The sequence below is a fragment of the Protopterus annectens genome, chromosome 3.part1, assembly GCF_019279795.1.
Source record: "Protopterus annectens isolate FY-2018-M chromosome 3.part1, PAN1.0, whole genome shotgun sequence".
NCBI classification, from domain to species: domain Eukaryota; kingdom Metazoa; phylum Chordata; order Ceratodontiformes; family Protopteridae; genus Protopterus; species Protopterus annectens.
Genome location: NC_056732.1, coordinates 632,545,402 through 632,562,921, shown reverse-complemented (window position 1 = coordinate 632,562,921; position 17,520 = coordinate 632,545,402). Strand labels below are relative to the sequence as shown.

Here is a 17,520-nt window from a genome sequence, read left to right as displayed (position 1 = left end):
ATAGTACAAACAGTAGGATAAAACTGCAGGAACTTGTACAGATACACAGCTGAAGAAACTCAACTCTGACAACAGCTCAAATCCAAGTTTTTAATAAAATGTAGGTTCTTTCGCAATGAACACATTGCTTCATCAGACATATTAAAACTCTCAAACTCCATTTAAGTAGTACAAGAAACCATTCAATTGATCAGTCACTTGCAAAGCATTAAAGGTATCGCAACCATATACACAGACCTAACGTTACTTTTACAGTAATAGGTGACTTATCTCAAGTTTCCTAGACTTAAGAATGTGCTTCAACTAAATCATTAAGGCCATGCCCTCTGTGTGCAGCCAATTTAAAAATCCAGTGGAGCTCAGTCCTCTGTTGCATTAATTGGATCCCCATCCTAACACTTTCTCCACATCCAAAACCCATCCTAACACTTTCTCCACATCCAAAACCTGGAACAAGATGTGGTCTTCCCCTTCCTGTTTAATATGTTTTGCTAACCCACTGTACTGTAAGCCCTGAGACTTGAGAGGTCTCCAGTGCTTGCCTCAGGAGTGGCTATTGGCAAACTATGTAGTGACTACTTTATGTAAGTTGCACCTTCGAGTGTTACTACAGGTTAGACTGCATTTGGGAGGTGATTGCTCTAGGACATGTGATCTTTTGTACATGTATTGCTGTGCTCAAACTCTGGATGATCACATCTGTCATTAACCACCAGTGTAGAGGATGAGGATATGTCCTCCACATTAGGTATAACAAAATGACCTTTTATGTCTAATCTAGGAGGGACCTTTGGGAATGCCTTGGCTGTGGGAGTTCCATAAGATGGGAAGGTACATTAAAATTTAGTCCACTTTACTCCATTTGACTAACAAATTGTTAACTTCATCTCATCTCTGGGTACACTTTTCTAGTTCTAGTATTGGCTTGGTGAACATCCTCTGGGTTTGGAGACATCCCAGAATGCAAAACATAATGTACTGAATTCATATTGGTAGTGAAGGAAATACCCAGCCAAGAACCAATCAATATCCGTACTTGTGGTTCAAATACTGTGAGCATTTCATGTTCAAAAAACTTAAGTAGGTTGCACAAGTTCGAGTGATGTAACTTCAGGAGCCCTCCTTAGTTGTTAATTAGAATTCTGCCTAGGTCTGTGTGGGATTTTCTTTCCCATACTGGTGCATGTTGGCTAGCTCTTGAGCTGTCCTTTTTGCCCATCTCTAACACTTGTGTGGTTTGTGTTAAGACTCTAAACGCTAACAGCACATCATTGTGGCAATCTATCCACAGCAGAAGACTAGGTTAAACTGTTTCGCTGCTAGAGGTTCAGCAGCTGGCAGGTCGGTAGTAAAATAGGGGAAAGTTGTTTGTCAACTATATGGCCAAGAAAATGGGTAAACCAGTTGTCTGAAGAGGTTGGCAAACTGTAATAGAGCAGGTTAAGGGTTGAACTTGGAAATTAACTACTTTGCAGTAACTTGCAGATGGTGATCTTGCACTCGCAAGAGATTTACCTTAAACTAGGATTAGGTTTGGGAGATGTGCCCTTCATTACTCCCACCCTGTCTCTAAGTCTGCTCTCCTGGTTGAGCTTCCTTATCCCTGGAGGCATTCTGTTACGTCATCCTGTCCCAAATTTGAGTTGGAGGACTCCTCTCCAGGCCATAGCACAAGTTGAGTCTGGACATTGAGCAAATATTTCTGGAATGAGCTTGAAGCACCAAAGCAGGCTCACACTAAGCTTCATATTAAGCTTGGTAATGCTTCTGTTCCATTAATAGTGTAGTTGGTGCACACTCGAGCACTGGTTTCTGGGCTTAAACGTGCTACTGGTGTTAATCACTTGTCCTTGTTTTAGCAGACCCAAGTAGTTGTAGGCTTGTAAGGCTATGGAAAGCATTATGAAATTATTGGATATAGGTAACCTACAGACTATGCCCAATCTATTTTGGATTGGTCAAGGGCAAGATCCTTTTCTAGTTAGTATTTTAAGTTGGCAAAAGTTAGTTTACTAGTGCATTTGGTGAGGGGAGAACCATGCACAATACACATCTTGACTTCACAAAGTTGTTTGACATTATTCCATACTCTGGCACCATAGATACATGAGAACCAACATTTACATGGGAGTGTAACACTGGATCACAGTGTCTCCGATATAGCTGCGCACACTAAATTCCTGGGTTCTACATTTTTCCATAAATCTTTCACTAGCTGATATACCTCAGGGTTCAGTCCTTGGATCACTCCTGTCGTTTTACTATGAGGGTAAAGCTAATACTAAGTATTTGTGGATAACATTTACAGGTAACCTGACATAAACTCTCCAGAGGACTCTCTTTCAAGAGGGCTTGTCCCAAACAAAATATCTGGTGTCAAAAGCATAGTCTAAAACTATAAATGCCTAGAAGTGTGTAATTTTCAGCAAGCAGGACTTTTTGTATCCATCACATTGACAACAAACCTCTGAAAATTGCTTGCACGAACTGTCCTTTGATCCATTTTTTAATAACTGCATATCTGCTGTTGAAGTGTTGTGTTTTTTTTTTTTTTTTTTTTTTTTTTTTCTCTTACTTTTTCATCTAATGGTGTTTTGGCATGGTCAGGGATGCAACACTTCCATTTTACTTGGCACTCAGACTGAAGTAGCATTGCACTTTATTATAACTTGGGCCATGGATATTTTAAGAAAAACAGTCTGAAAGCCTCTCCTATTAACAGCATCATACAAGTTAACAGGTGGCCTGTGCTTTGAATATAAAGCTTCAATAGATCTAGTCCCAGACGCTACACATTTGCAGATCTAGTACTATCAAATACCCATTCAGTGGATTTTGAGCTCTTTTGAAAACTGAATAGAACAAGTTGGAAGGATGGGACTGTTTTGGAGAATACCACTTCTGTGGAACACTTCACTCCACATAAAGCAAGATGGATAAGCAAAGATTTGGGTCCATGATTGTAGTACTGGAGATATTGGACTTGTAGAGTATATGCTCCGACCTGCGGTGGTGGTGCTGTGGTAGTATTGTCACTTCACAGTAAGACGCTGTCTGGTTAAATTCTCTGCTAGAGTCTTCTGCGTGGAGACATGCGTGAATGGGCGTACCTTCTTTTGAAGGTTGTGTGGCCGAGCTGGCAACTCTGTACGTACTGCCAATCATAAGCAGACCGGAGTTCTGCTGTGGCAACCCCTAACCGGGAAAAGCCGAAAGACGCAACAGTGTATGCTCCAACTGACCTTTTAGACATTAATTGCTTCTCGCATCACATACCAGTAAGGTGGTCATCAAAAGTGCTTCGTAAAAGCCCAGGAACCTTGATGACCTTCTTCAGAAGATTACTTTGAACTAGGCCTGTGTGTGCATTCTAAACCACATGCTCCATTCAGCCGTACAGTGTCAATGTGAAATATGTAGGTTTGGCCACCTGAATTTAGTAAACACGTTTTTCAGAGGTGGACTTGGGAGAAGGTATTTTGCAAACTTTTTAAATGGACATTGTGGGATATTGGAACAGCAGGTAGTGTCACCTCACAGCAAGAGGTTCTGTGTTCCAATTTATTAACTAACTTAAGTATCTGTTTCTTCCTACTTTATTACTAGGAGCATTGACTACAACTCTGATCTGCTTCTGCGATTTATATAAAGAGTATCCATTTCTGTGCATTTAGTGTTTTTCTTGATTTGTATCTGCTTTTTTCTGGGGTGGGGGATATATGTTAAACCTTACAAAACACCTAAACAGGCATGTCCAAGAGTGGTTTCTCCTGTCCACCTGGTGAATCTGGGCATACTGGGGCAATGCAGCAACTGCCTCATGTACACACAGTCCTCTCACCACCCAACACAACCTGTGAGAGATGCACTTACATAGCCAAACTGGAAGCAAAGCTCTCTCCGGTCAAGACTGTGCTAGACAGTCAAGAGGAGAAGGTTAACGCCTGCATTACACCTCTAGCAACTCGTAGCCCTTCAAAACCCACATCAACTTGCACACACAGCAATGCTAAATCCACATATGTGGAGGCCCTTAATATTAACCTGCTCAAGCAACAAGGACCTCCGAAGCCGAAAAGCAAACGCCAGTCGCAACCAAAGTGACACATAGCTCACCACCAGTGTGCCACCCCAACAACAGCTTCTAAGGCAAGGCAATGTAACCAACACTTTAGTCATAGGTGACACTCTAGTCAGGCACACTGTCCCACTCACCAGGCTGAACAAGGAGAAAATTAGTCTGCTGCCTGTCTGGTGCCAGGATCTGCCACAACACATGCACTCAAGTCACTCCACCAGTACAAATACAGCTCTGTAATTGTCCATGCTGGAGTAAATGACTTGAGACGTACCTCCCTGGACTACATGAAAAGAGACATGGAAGAGCTCTTGGATCATGTGACCCAGGCAGGTATGACCCTAGCCCTGAGTAGTATCCTGCCTTTGCCCAGAATGATACTACAGTATAAGGGCCAAATGATTGACTTCAACAATTGGCTAAGCTTCTGGTGTCATTCAAAGGGGATTCAGTATGTCTGCCTGGGAAGACATTATCGACAAACCACGATGCTTTGCCAGAGATGGTCTGCACCTGTCACCCCTGGGATTCAGATTACTGGCTAAAGCTCTTGCCACCCCTATAGTGCCTTTTTAGGCAAGGTTCAAAGGATAAAACCAACACCGTAACTGATACAAGCATGCAAAATATGAAGGTATTGCTACAAGCCTAAACCTCCAAATGCACTCCCTCGAGGCACTCCTAAAAATGGAGAACATCGATATCTGTGCAGTGACTGAGACCTGGTTCAAGGCTCCAGAGAGCACCCCTACAATACCAGGCTACAATTCTTACCACACTGTTCGGCCACACAACCAAGACTGAAACGCTAAAGGTGGAGGAGTGTCCATATTCACCAGGCATATTCACACCTCCAGGCTAGCTGCCCAACACAATGCATCTGAAATTCTCCAGGTGCAACTAACACTAGGTAAGACTGCAATCCAAATTGTAGCTTGCTGCAGATCCCCCACCATACCCCAAGATTCTCACTACACCTTCCTAAACATACTGGAAAATATTAAGATGCTCCACACCAGTGGTCACCCCCTCATTGGTCAGGTCTGACCATAAGCAAATCACCCTTTACATCCACATCCCACCCCCACCCCCCAGTAAGGAAACCTTAAACTTCTCCAAAGCCAACTTCATGCTACTGAAGTCAGAAGTGACAAACTTCACAACACCCATGCAGACGGGATCTGGAAGTTCGACTGCAGAATCCTACACTAAGGCACTGTATGAACACATCCACTCGTGCATGAATCATGCCATCCCAAATAGCACCAAGATGCTCTTCTCCAAAAAAAAAAAAAAAAAAAAAATCTGGTGGTCCCCTGCTATAAACAAACTGTGGTCCCCTGCTATAAACAAACTGTAAAACGGGAAGAAACTGTTGCAGAAAAAAGGAAAATCCCAGGATGCAAAAAACTCCCTCACCAGCCTCCGTAAGAAGCTGAGATCCCTCCTAAAATCCTCAAAAGCTAGTTACGAAAATAAAATTGCCAAAGATTTCAAAGACAACCACAAGGCATTCTATAGTTGTGTCAATCTAAATGGCAATGCCCAGATCTGCTCTGAACTTCCACAATGGCATTAAGTATACTGATTCCAAGGATATTTCCAATATCCTGGCAATCGGTTTAGTACCAACTTCACTCCCCTCTCACCCCCTAAAGGGCCCATCTCAATACCAAAAGATTGCCAAATTCCGGTAATCACAGCCACACGGGTACAAACAGCACTCTCCAAAGCTAAGAATACAGCATCCATGGGACCAGATGACACCCCAGGCTGTGTACTACATGAACTACAAAATGAACTGGCACCCTACCAAAGTCCTCCAGGCTTCATGCCCACTGAACTGGCACCCTACCAAAGTCCTCCAGGCTTCATGCCCACTGAGTGGCACACAGCTAGTTATCCCGCTCCACAAGGGAAGATCACCTTGGATCCTGGGAACTACCATCCCCTCAGTCTGACGAGCCTGATCTGCAAGGGGGTATGGAGCGCATTATCATGGAATTTGTAAACAAAGACATTGGCGGACCCCTCCCAGTTTGAGTTTGTGAAGGGCCGAACTTGTCTCCTGAATTTCTTCGAGTCAGTCTCCAGAGCTGTGGACGAGGGTAAGTATGTCCACACAGCCTATCTGGACCTCTCCAAGGCCTTCGACACCATCCCCCACTCTGGAATCCTAGATAAACTTACTAAGCTGGGCATAAATCCCAAAGTCACTCTATGGGTTGCCAACTGGCTTACTGACGTTCTGACTGTAAAAGTAGCAGACTCCAAATCCAGCTCCAGACAGCTGGAGTACCTCAGGGTTCAGTCCTGGGACCACTCTTGTTTGGCATCTACTTCTCTGAAGTACAGGCCAACACTAAGGGACTCTGGCTAACAAAATTTGCAGATGACTGCAAACTGGGAGCCTTTATTGAATCCCCAAATTATGTGGATATTCTACAAAAGGGCCTTACAGAAACAGATGGTGCCAGAGTCATGGGCTCAAGCTTAATGCCAAGAAATGTATAGTCATCCCCTTTGGGGAAAAAAACATATACCCATGAACTACCACATAGGTGGCAGGACACTAAGCATTGAAAGTGAGACTTGGACAAGTGGACAGTGGTCTCACTTTCGATAACCACATTGCCACATCGCCACAACAGTCAGAAAATCCTACATAGCACACCTCATCACTAAGGGCTTTTCATCCAGAAAAAAGTCATTGTCCCACTGTACTAGTCCCTCATTAGACCCATTGTAGAGTATAATGCCCCATTTGGTATGTACCTCAAGACCTCTGCAACAGCTGGAAAGGCCACAAATATCTTACAAAGAATCGCAGGCTTAAAGCAGATGCCATATGCTGACTGCCTTAAAAAAAAAAAAAAAACTCCAGCTATACTCTGGCATATCGTCTAATATGAGGCGATCTCTGCTTTACATACAAGGCCATGTAAAACCCTGAGCTGTTGGACATGCTCCACTTAAAGAAATCCCAATCCCTCAGAGCCGCACGCTCCAGGGATCTAAACTTATCACAATGAACAAAACCTGCTGGAGGGATAGGTTCCTGACCCAGAGACTCCCATACTCTGGAATAGACTGCACAATACATGTCAAGCAGAGCACCTCATTGGCCCTCTTCAAAAGGAACCTTGATTGGATGGGAGATGGGAAATTCACCCCGGGGATCATGTCAGTTGCCCTGCTAGACTAGCCCAGAGAAGTAAATACTGTGGGGAAAATTTCCAGGGAATTGTTATGGCTAAGCTTGCATAGGCCTTGGGGCCGATAACCTAGTACCAACCTAGGAGAGTGTGTGAGGTGGATTGAGAGGGTGTGTGTGTGAGGTGGATTGAGAGGGTGTGTGTGTGAGGTGGATTGAGAGGGTGTGTGTGTGAGGTGGATTGAGAGGGTGTGTGTGTGAGGTGGATTGAGAGGGTGTGTGTGTGTGAGGTGGATTGAGAGGGTGTGTGTGTGTGTGAGGTGGATTGAGAGGGTGTGTGTGTGTGAGGTGGATTGAGAGGGTGTGTGTGTGTGAGGTGGATTGAGAGGGTGTGTGTGTGTGAGGTGGATTGAGAGGGTGTGTGTGTGAGGTGGATTGAGGGTGTGTGTGTGTGAGGTGGATTGAGAGGGTGTGTGTGTGAGGTGGATTGAGAGGGTGTGTGTGTGAGGTGGATTGAGAGGGGGGGTGTGAGGTGGATTGAGAGGGGTGTGTGTGTGAGGTGGATTGAGAGGGTGTGTGTGTGTGAGGTGGATTGAGAGGGGTGTGTGTGAGGTGGATTGAGAGGGGGGGTGTGTGTGTGTGAGGTGGATTGGGAGGGGGGGTGTGTGTGTGTGAGGTGGATTGAGAGGGTGTGTGTGAGGTGGATTGAGAGGGTGTGTGTGTGTGTGAGGTGGATTGAGAGGGTGTGTCTGTGGTGGATTGAGAGAGTGTGTGTGTGAGGTGGATTGAGAGGTGTGTGTGTGTGTGTGAGGTGGATTGAGAGGGGTGTGTGAGGTGGATTGAGAGGGGGGGTGTGTGTGAGGTGGATTGAGAGGGTGTGTGTGAGGTGGATTGAGAGGTGTGTGTGTGTGTGTTAGGTGGATTGAGGGGGGGTGTGTGTTAGGTGGATTGGGGGGGGTGTGTGTGAGGTGGATTGAGGGGGTGTGTGAGGTGGATTGAGAGGGTGGGTGTGTGAGAGGTGGATTGAGAGGGTGGATTGAGAGGGGGTGTGTGTGTGGTGGATTGAGAGGGGGTGTGTGTGTGGTGGATTGAGAGGGGGTGTGTGTGTGGTGGATTGAGAGGGGGTGTGTGTGTGGTGGATTGAGTGTGTGTGTGTGTGTGGTGGATTGAGTGTGTGTGTGTGTGAGGTGGATTGAGTGTGTGTGTGTGGTGGATTGAGAGGGTGGGTGTGTGTGTGGTGGATTGAGAGGGTGGGTGTGTGTGTGGTGGATTGAGAGGGTGTGTGTGTGGTGGATTGAGAGGGTGGGTGTGTGAGAGGTGGATTGAGAGGGTGGGTGTGTGAGAGGTGGATTGAGAGGGTGGGTGTGTGAGAGGTGGATTGAGAGGTGGATTGAGGGTGTGTGTGTGAGAGGTGGATTGAGGGTGTGTGTGAGAGGTGGATTGAGGGTGTGTGTGTGAGAGGTGGATTGAGAGGGGGGGGTGTGTGAGGTGGATTGAGAGGGTGGGTGTGTGAGAGGTGGATTGAGAGGGTGTGTGTGAGGTGGATTGAGGGTGCGTGTGTGAGGTGGATTGAGGGTGTGTGTGTGAGGTGGAGTGAGAGGGGGGGGTGTGTGAGGGGGAGTGAGAGGGTGGGTGTGTGAGAGGTGGATTGAGAGGGTGTGTGAGAGGTGGATTGAGGGTGTGTGTGTGTGTGTGTGTGAGGTGGATTGAGAGGGTGTGTGTGTGTGAGGTGGATTGAGAGGGTGTGTGTGTGTGAGGTGGATTGAGAGGGGTGTGTGTGTGTGAGGTGGATTGAGAGGGGGTGTGAGGTGGATTGAGAGGGTGTGTGTGTGTGAGGTGGATTGAGAGGGGTGTGTGTGTGTGAGGTGGATTGAGAGGGGGTGTGAGGTGGATTGAGAGGGTGTGTGTGTGTGTGAGGTGGATTGAGAGGGTGTGTGTGTGTGTGAGGTGGATTGAGAGGGTGTGTGTGTGTGTGAGGTGGATTGAGAGGGTGTGTGTGTGTGAGGTGGATTGAGAGGGTGTGTGTGTGTGTGAGGTGGATTGAGAGGGTGTGTGTGTGTGTGAGGTGGATTGAGAGGGTGTGTGTGTGTGTGAGGTGGATTGAGAGGGTGTGTGTGTGTGAGGTGGATTGAGGTGTGTGTGTGTGTGAGGTGGATTGAGAGGGTGTGTGTGTGTGTGAGGTGGATTGAGAGGGTGTGTGTGTGTGTGTGTGTGTGTGAGGTGGATTGAGAGGGTGTGTGTGTGTGTGAGGTGGATTGAGAGGTGTGTGTGTGTGAGGTGGATTGAGAGGGGTGTGTGTGTGTGAGGTGGATTGAGAGGGTGTGTGTGTGTGTGAGGTGGATTGAGAGGGTGTGTGTGTGTGAGGTGGATTGAGAGGGTGTGTGTGTGTGTGAGGTGGATTGAGAGGGTGTGTGTGTGTGTGAGGTGGATTGAGAGGGTGTGTGTGTGTGAGGTGGATTGAGAGGTGTGTGTGTGTGAGGTGGATTGAGAGGGTGTGTGTGTGTGTGAGGTGGATTGAGAGGTGTGTGTGTGTGTGAGGTGGATTGAGAGGTGTGTGTGTGTGAGGTGGATTGAGAGGGTGTGTGTGTGTGTGAGGTGGATTGAGAGGGTGTGTGTGTGTGTGAGGTGGATTGAGAGGGTGTGTGTGTGTGGGTGGATTCGAGGGTGTGTGTGTGTGTGAGGTGGATTGAGAGGGTGTGTGTGTGTGAGGTGGATTGAGAGGGTGTGTGTGTGTGTGAGGTGGATTGAGAGGGTGTGTGTGTGTGTGAGGTGGATTGAGAGGGTGTGTGTGTGTGAGGTGGATTGAGGGGGTGTGTGTGTGTGAGGTGGATTGAGGGGGGGGTGTGTGAGGTGGATTGAGGGGGTGTGTGTGTGTGTGTGTGTGTGTGTGTGTGTGAGAGAGGTGGATTGAGAGGGTGTGTGGGACTATTCCCAGCAATTATACAGCCAAACTGGAGGCGCTGCTCTCAACCCAAGACTGTATCACAGTCAAGAGGAGAAGGGGAAGTACTTGCATCGCACCACCAGTCTCACATAGACCCATTAAACCAGCACTGGCAAAAAAACACACAAATACATGAAAACATGCTCTTGAGGCTCTAAAATCTGCAAAACCAACAGACCTCCAAAGCAACCAAGCAACCTCCACCCCCAACACAAACCATGAAACGCATACTTCATAAAACCAGTGTGCCATGCAGTCACAGCCCTTAAGGCAAAATAACATACCCAACATACTAGTAATAGGTGGGCACAGACGTCCCACTCACTAGGCTGAATAAGGTTACTGTTAGCTGCCTGTTGGGTGCTAGGATCCGCCACATGTACATGTGAATGACCTGAGCTGTACCTCCCTGGACTACATGAAAGGAGACATTGAAGAGCTCTCTGATCATGTAGCCCAGGCTGGTTTGACCCTGAGTAGCATCCTGCCCTCACCAAGAATACCACAGTATAAAGAAAAAATTCTCCTTCAACAATTGGCTAAGTTTGTGTCATTCAAATGGTATCCAGTGTTTGTCCGCCTGGGATGAAATGCTCGACGAGCCACGCTGCTTCGCTAGAGATGGCTTGTACCTGTCACCCTTAGGCTTTCGAATACTGCCTTTTTTAGGAAAGGCTCAAAAGCCAAACCTACTGCCATAAATAGCACATGTAACAAAAAACTGAGGGTAATTCTACTCTATGCCAGAAGTCTAAACCTCTCAAAATGCACACTCAAGGCACTCCTCAGTATGGAGAAAATCTATACATGTGCAGTAACAGAAACCTGGTTAAGGCTCCACAGAGCACCCCAGCACTACCATGCTGCAATTCATACCATACATTTTGGCCACTGAACCCAAACCAAAATACAAAAGGCAGGGGTGTATCCATATTTATAAAGGGTACCCACACCTCCAGTTTAGTGGCACAGCACAATGCTTCAGAGGTCCTCCACATGCAGCTAACTGGCAAAACTGCATATTGTAGCTTGCTACAGATCACCCACCATGTCGCAGGACCCCCATTCCACGTTTCTGGAGACACTGGGAAACATAGGTCCTGCCTAACACCCTAATATTGGATGATTTCAATTATCCAAACATTAACTGGGAGAACTAATCAACTCTCTTGCCCAACATTTCCTAGAATTTGTAAACTCAAACACCTTGGATCAACTGGTCAACACTCCCACCAGAGGTGACGACATATTGGACCTGGTAATCACCAACCTGGGTGACCAGTGTTCCACACTGAAGGTCAACCCCTCGCTGGTTAGATCTGACCATAAACGAATCACTGGATATCCACATTCTGCCCCCACCCCCGGACAAGAATCACAAACTTTTAAAAAGCAAACTTCACGTTACTTAAGACCGAGGTGGAAAGTTTAAAAGCCCCCATGCTCCAAGCTGCAAAATCTTTTACTAGTGCATTCTACAAGCACCTACAAGAATGCATGGATTTTGCCATCCCACGCAAAACCAAGACTCATTCCAAGAAAAGGAAACCAGTCTGGTGGACTCTGCCATAAACAAGCTATACAATAGAAGGAGGAAACTAGTACAGAAAAGAGTAAAATCCCAAGAAGGGAAGACCTCCCTGATCAATATCAGCAAGAAACTACGATCTGTCATAGTCATCCAAGGCGAGCTTTGAAAGAAAAATTGCCAAGAACTCTAAAGATGCCCACAAGGTGTTCTTTAGCTGTGTCGTGGCAGTGCTCAGATCTGCTCTGAGTTTGTGCAGAATGGCACAAAATACACAACTATCGCCAACATCCTGGCAGACAGGTTCAGTGCAAACTTCACCCCCCCCCCCCCCCGAAAGGGCCCTTAACTATACCAGAAGAATGTAGAGTCCCTGAAATCGCAGATAAAAACGTCTCCCTCCAAAGCCAAAAACACAGCATCCGTGTGGACCGGACAGTGTACCAGGCTGCGTCCTACACAAGCTCAGACGGACTAACCCCTCACCTAAACAGTTAAAACTCAGCCATTCCACAGGTTGCATACCCTTAGAGTGGTGCACAGCAATGGTTATTCTGCTCCACAAAGGTGGAGCCACAACAGACCCCCAGAACTATCGCCCTATAAGCCTGACTAGCTTGGCCTTCAAGGCTGTGGAGCGCATCATCATGGAACTCCTTAACTGAGACATTGAGGTTTAACTGAGACATTGAGGTTCCCAATGTCTCCTTAACGGAGACGTTTGGAACCTCAAAACACTGGACCCTACCTAGTTCGTCTTTAAGGGCAGATCATGCCTCCTAAACCTGGTGGACTAAACTCTAGACTAGGGAAAGGTGGTGTACACAGCCTACCTAGCCCTTGCTAAGGCCTTCACCATTCCCCATTCTGGTATTATAGACAAGCTCACCAGCCTGAACATAAACCCCTACGTCACAAGATGGGTTGCCAACTGGCTCACTGACAGAACCCACATGGTGAGCTGTGGGAGTTGGGCCCCGACTCCAAACCGGTTAAGTGGCATTCCCCAGGGCTCAGTCCTAGGATTCCTCCTGTTCGGTATATATGTAGAGGTACAGGCAAGCACAGGACTATGGCTGACCAAGTTCGCAGACTACTGCCAGCTAGGGGCTAATTAACTCTCCAGCTGGCAGACATCCTCCAAAAGGGTCTCACTGAGACTGCACCTGGTGTCAAAATCATGGTCTCTAGCTAAATGCCAAAAAGTGCATAATCATCTCCTTTGCAAGTGCCCACAAACTACCACATAGGTGGTAGTCCCCCAAGTACAGAAGACTTAAGGGATCTGAGGACCCAAGTAGATGGTACTCACCTTTGATTACATTGCCAAAGTGGTTAGAAAATCTTTCTACGTGGCCCACCTAATCACACAAGGGTTCGCATCCAGATCAAGAGGTCAGTGCCCCTCTACTCATCAAACCCATCCGATTACAATGCCCCATTTGGGATGTACCTTAAAGACCTCTGCAACAGCTGGAAAGACCACAAGCACCTCACCAAGATGATCACTGGGCTCAAACAGATGCCCTATACAGCTTGACTGAAGAAACTCCAGCTGTTCCTGTTGCATATTGCCTACTCAGAAGTGATCTCTGCCGGACTTACAAGGCCATGTCCAACCCAGAATTGATGGACATGCTCCACCTAAAGAAAATCTTATTCCCTTGAGCCACATGCTTTAGGGATCTAAACCTCACCACAACAAATAGGACGTGCTGGAGGGACAGATTCCTGTCCCAGGGACTTCCCATGCTTTGGAACAAGATTCCAGTCTACATTAGGCAGAGCTCCTCACTAACGCTCTTCAAAAGAAACCTTGACAAGTGGATGGGAAAGTTTATCCCTGGGAGCACTTCAGTGGCTGTGCTGTACAGAGGCACAGGGAACTAATATAAGGGGTCGGCGAAAGCCAACACATTCTGGCTAGGCTTATAAATGCCTTGTGGCAGCCTAGTACCTACCTATGCACCAAATTACCAGCTGGGGTGCCTTCTATGTAGAGTCTGCATGTCCTCCCTTTGTGTTCTCTGGGTGCTTGGGTTTCCTCAGTCCAGTGACATGTGGTGGGGGGTGCACTGAATTGGCCAGGTGTGGTTTGAGGGGTTGGTGTATCAATCCCATGTGTAAATGGGTGGAAAGAGTATTCACAATGTACCTTAATTGTATATTTTCATAGGAATGTAATCCAGCTGGTGTATTGCAGTATTGAAGGTATTTGTGTTCGAATATTTAACATTCGAGTATGTTAAGTGGTATTAATGGGTGTCTAATTTCTAATAGCATAAGCTTTTAAAAATGGAAATTAGGTAAACTCGGTGGGGCTGAATGTTTAGGTGTGTTCTATAAGCAAGTTCAAACACCTCTAAAAGTAGAGGTGGGGGTAAGGGTGATATTGACTAGTTGGGCATAAGAGTCTGAGGGGAAACTTTCATAACCTTAAACTGTTTCTACACTATCACTGCCTGGTAGGTAGAAACAGGTTCACTTCTGTTTTGAAGCAGACATTTAGTGCTACACAAAAGACTGCAAAACCAGAAGTATCTTCCACAATCCTGCAAAAGATACAGTAGGTCAAACGTTTAATCTTGTAAATATTTCCATGTGACTTTGTAAGATCTTGTCTGCATTGGGATACACTTTTCAGTTCCTTTGCAAGTACAGGTCAGATTTTCACAACCACCTACCTTTCACAGCAGCCAGTTTTTTCCAAGATCCTCTTGGCTTCTGTCACAATTTGTTCAAAACTGCAGGCATCTGGATAAAAGCAATGCTTTAACTTTGCAGTCCTGACATTTTCTCAGTATAATTTCTTCTTGTTACACTGAATAGTGTTCTTGCCTAACTAAGCACCAGCTTAATATAAGGAGCTTCCCAAAAAAAAAACTCTTGCCTCTGCTTTACAGCTTATGCCTAATTTTTTGGCACAACTCTATTTTTTTTATCGTATAGCTAGAAAAATGGTGTCATGCTTGGGTCTTGTATAGGCATATAATCTCCCAAGTAATTTTCACTTTCTGCAACTCCACCCTTCCATCCACAGCCTCATTGCTGCTATTTGTCCCATATGAGGTGAATAATTTGACTGACTTTATCTTTGCATGTCACCCAGGTAATCTCATGGAAGGTAAATGACATCCATGTGTTTGCATATGCTGTCTTCTATGTAAAATCTTGCCTGTATGGACAGATGAACAAACCTGTACATATTGGTCAATAAGACACTCTGAATCCTGTCCTTCAGTTGGCAGATCTGCCTGCTTCCAAGGTTTATTGCATTGATCAGGAACCTTCCACTAAATAGGGATGATCTTATCTGTACGCTACCAATTTTTTCTGAAACTTTGAGCAGTGATGCATTTTACAGAATGCATGTAATTTAATCCCTTCCCCAACGTCTAGAAACCATTGAAGCATTTCCTGTTCCTCTGTCTTTTGGCAATCCCACTTTGCATTAATTCTCCTAAATCTTTTTCTCCCTTCCTGGTTGATTCACTTTTAACAGCTTAAAAAAAAGAGATGAAGGAAATTTATACTACTGTTGGATGGAGAATACAGAGATGTCACAGCAAGGCTCTTCCTAGTGGTGAAATGTCTGTGCTATTGAATGCTTGAGACCACTTGTGAGGCACCAAAGTGCATCTGCTGAGCTCATCCTCTAGTTAGATGATTCTAAGCAGTATGTTGCTGTGAGCATTTTGACATCCACTACTCCAAACCCTCATGGCTCTCTGACGGAGGGCTTGATTGGGTTTCTCTCCATTTATATGTTGTACCACTGTTATCCTTCTGTGTAGATATTGGAACTTGGGAATGGAAGTCTGTCTTGAAGCGTTCTCCCATTACGTTGTCCAAGGGAGGCAAATATGCACATCTGTCTACCCTAAGCAATGCCACCCCCCATTGCATAGGTAGACAGGTCCATTTTGACTGAGAAAGTAGACATTACTGGACTGGGCAGGCATAGCTGTAGGCCCATTGCTCTGGGTAAGTGTGTAACTTTTGTATCCGAAATGTATTTCTGTGGGGTAATGCCATGGATATTTGTGGCTCTGTTCCCCAAATGGCCAGTTAGCCTCCACCCCCCCCCCAAAGCTTCTTTCTTTTTCGTACAGAAAAAGCTAAATTTTGCCATGTTATGAGAAAGTTGTCCAACATTTTTCATCTTTGGTATAATTTTAGCTTAACTGTTGCCTAAGTCACTGTATGGGACCTTGGTGTGGGACAACATCAGTTGAATTGCAAATTTCACTGAAGTTCAGTGGCTGGGGATGGGAATGGAGAACTGTGTTGTGGGAGGGGTGGTCCTAAAATAACTTGGTAGGTGCAAATGGAAAAAAATGTTAAAACTAATCTTCAGTATATGTTTAGACTAATCTATTTTTTTTTTCTTTCAGGCAGATGATGACAAAGTAATGGGTTTCAACCAGACCTTCATTCTGAAAAATATGGAGGGCAAATGGGTCTGCATAAACGAGTTATTCAGACTGGCTCTGCACAATTTTGGTTGAACTTAAATCTACATGAAGCACATGTCTAAATTTTTTATTACCATAATAAATGCAAAAATCCAACTGCTTTCTGGGATGAAATGTATATGATTTGATTAAAACCAGATGGAAAACTTGCTGCATTATAGTATAAATTCTGGGCTAGTCGTGTGTTGTTTTTTTTTTTTTTTTTTTTTTTTTTTGGTCAAAATTTATATGATCATGCCATTGCCAGGTAGCACTCAGTGTTTCACAAAATTACTGGTGGAAGGAATCTGTTGGCTTTCTGCTGTGCACTTTACTAGTGATGTCAATCTTTTCCCATTTTCAGTGGAGTATTTGAAAGAATTCCCAAAAGAAAATTAACTATCTGAGTAAAGCAGTTTCTGCATAACACGTAGATATTTCGATGTGTGTGTGCACCCACTGACTGTATTCTTGGCATGTCATAAGACTAGAGCACTTTTAGCAAAACGCACCATTTAGGTGTGCACATGTCTCAATGGTTTCTAAGATTATGCTTAAGGTTTTGAGTTCTGATTTACTGTGCAAAGGGCAGTTCTGTTTTTGAACTGTAGTTTAACCTGTTAATGTCAAAGCAATATTCTAGCAAATCAAAAATAGCTTCTTGTACCTTGAGTCTTATAATTAAGAAGCCATATTGGTTATTTTACAAATAGGTGGCCGGGATTAGTTGGCTAGTTTGCTGGAATGACTAAAAATGAATGAAGAATACACAGGCCAACCATCATTCAAGTTGGTTTTGCATCAAAATAGCAAAGCAACGTCCTTGCTGCCTCCTTTCTTGCAAGACTAAGGCATAAACTGGTATTCTTTCAGTTTTAATTTCTACAGCAAATTGCTTCTGGTAAATGCATCTTCAGTTTGCTTTTAAAATGAGTTAGCTGAGCAACTTGGAACTGTTAGTATTGAGTTTGAATTATAGGCACTGTCGCTTGCTACAATGCCTTTATATCCAGTGAAATGTCTCAACATTTTACTGTTAGTCTGAGTAAAGGTTTGGACAGATCTTCCTTATTTTTAAGACTGATGTAGAATGATTTTGTATCCTTGGGTATTTAACCACAAGTGGACTTGTGCGGTTCTGGTTGGACTAAAAAATTGTCATGCCTTCCGAAACAGTTGGCACGGTAGTAAAAAAAAAAAAAGGGGGGGGGGTATTTCTTTTTCTGTGGCAAAGAGATTAAAATGTCTGGAAGGGACGAATGGCCAGAGAAACAGTCTTGGGGGGAGTATCAATCTAAAATGTTGACCTGCTAGAAAGTCCTGAAAAGGGCTGAATGGCTGAAAAAATAACTTGTGTATATG

At 45.1% G+C, this 17,520-nt stretch overlaps 1 protein-coding gene across 1 annotated transcript in view; it reads left to right on the top strand.

The window, feature by feature from the left end:
• LOC122798233 (nuclear transport factor 2-like) overlaps positions 1 to 16,328 on the top strand; it is a 110,087-nt gene extending 93,759 nt beyond the window's left edge. The window contains exon 5 of the mRNA XM_044067012.1: positions 16,099 to 16,328. Within this exon, the coding sequence (XP_043922947.1) occupies positions 16,099 to 16,212 (114 nt within the window). The 3' untranslated portion in view covers positions 16,213 to 16,328. The remainder of the gene's footprint in view (positions 1 to 16,098) is intronic.
• Positions 16,329 to 17,520: the final 1,192 nt, after the last annotated feature.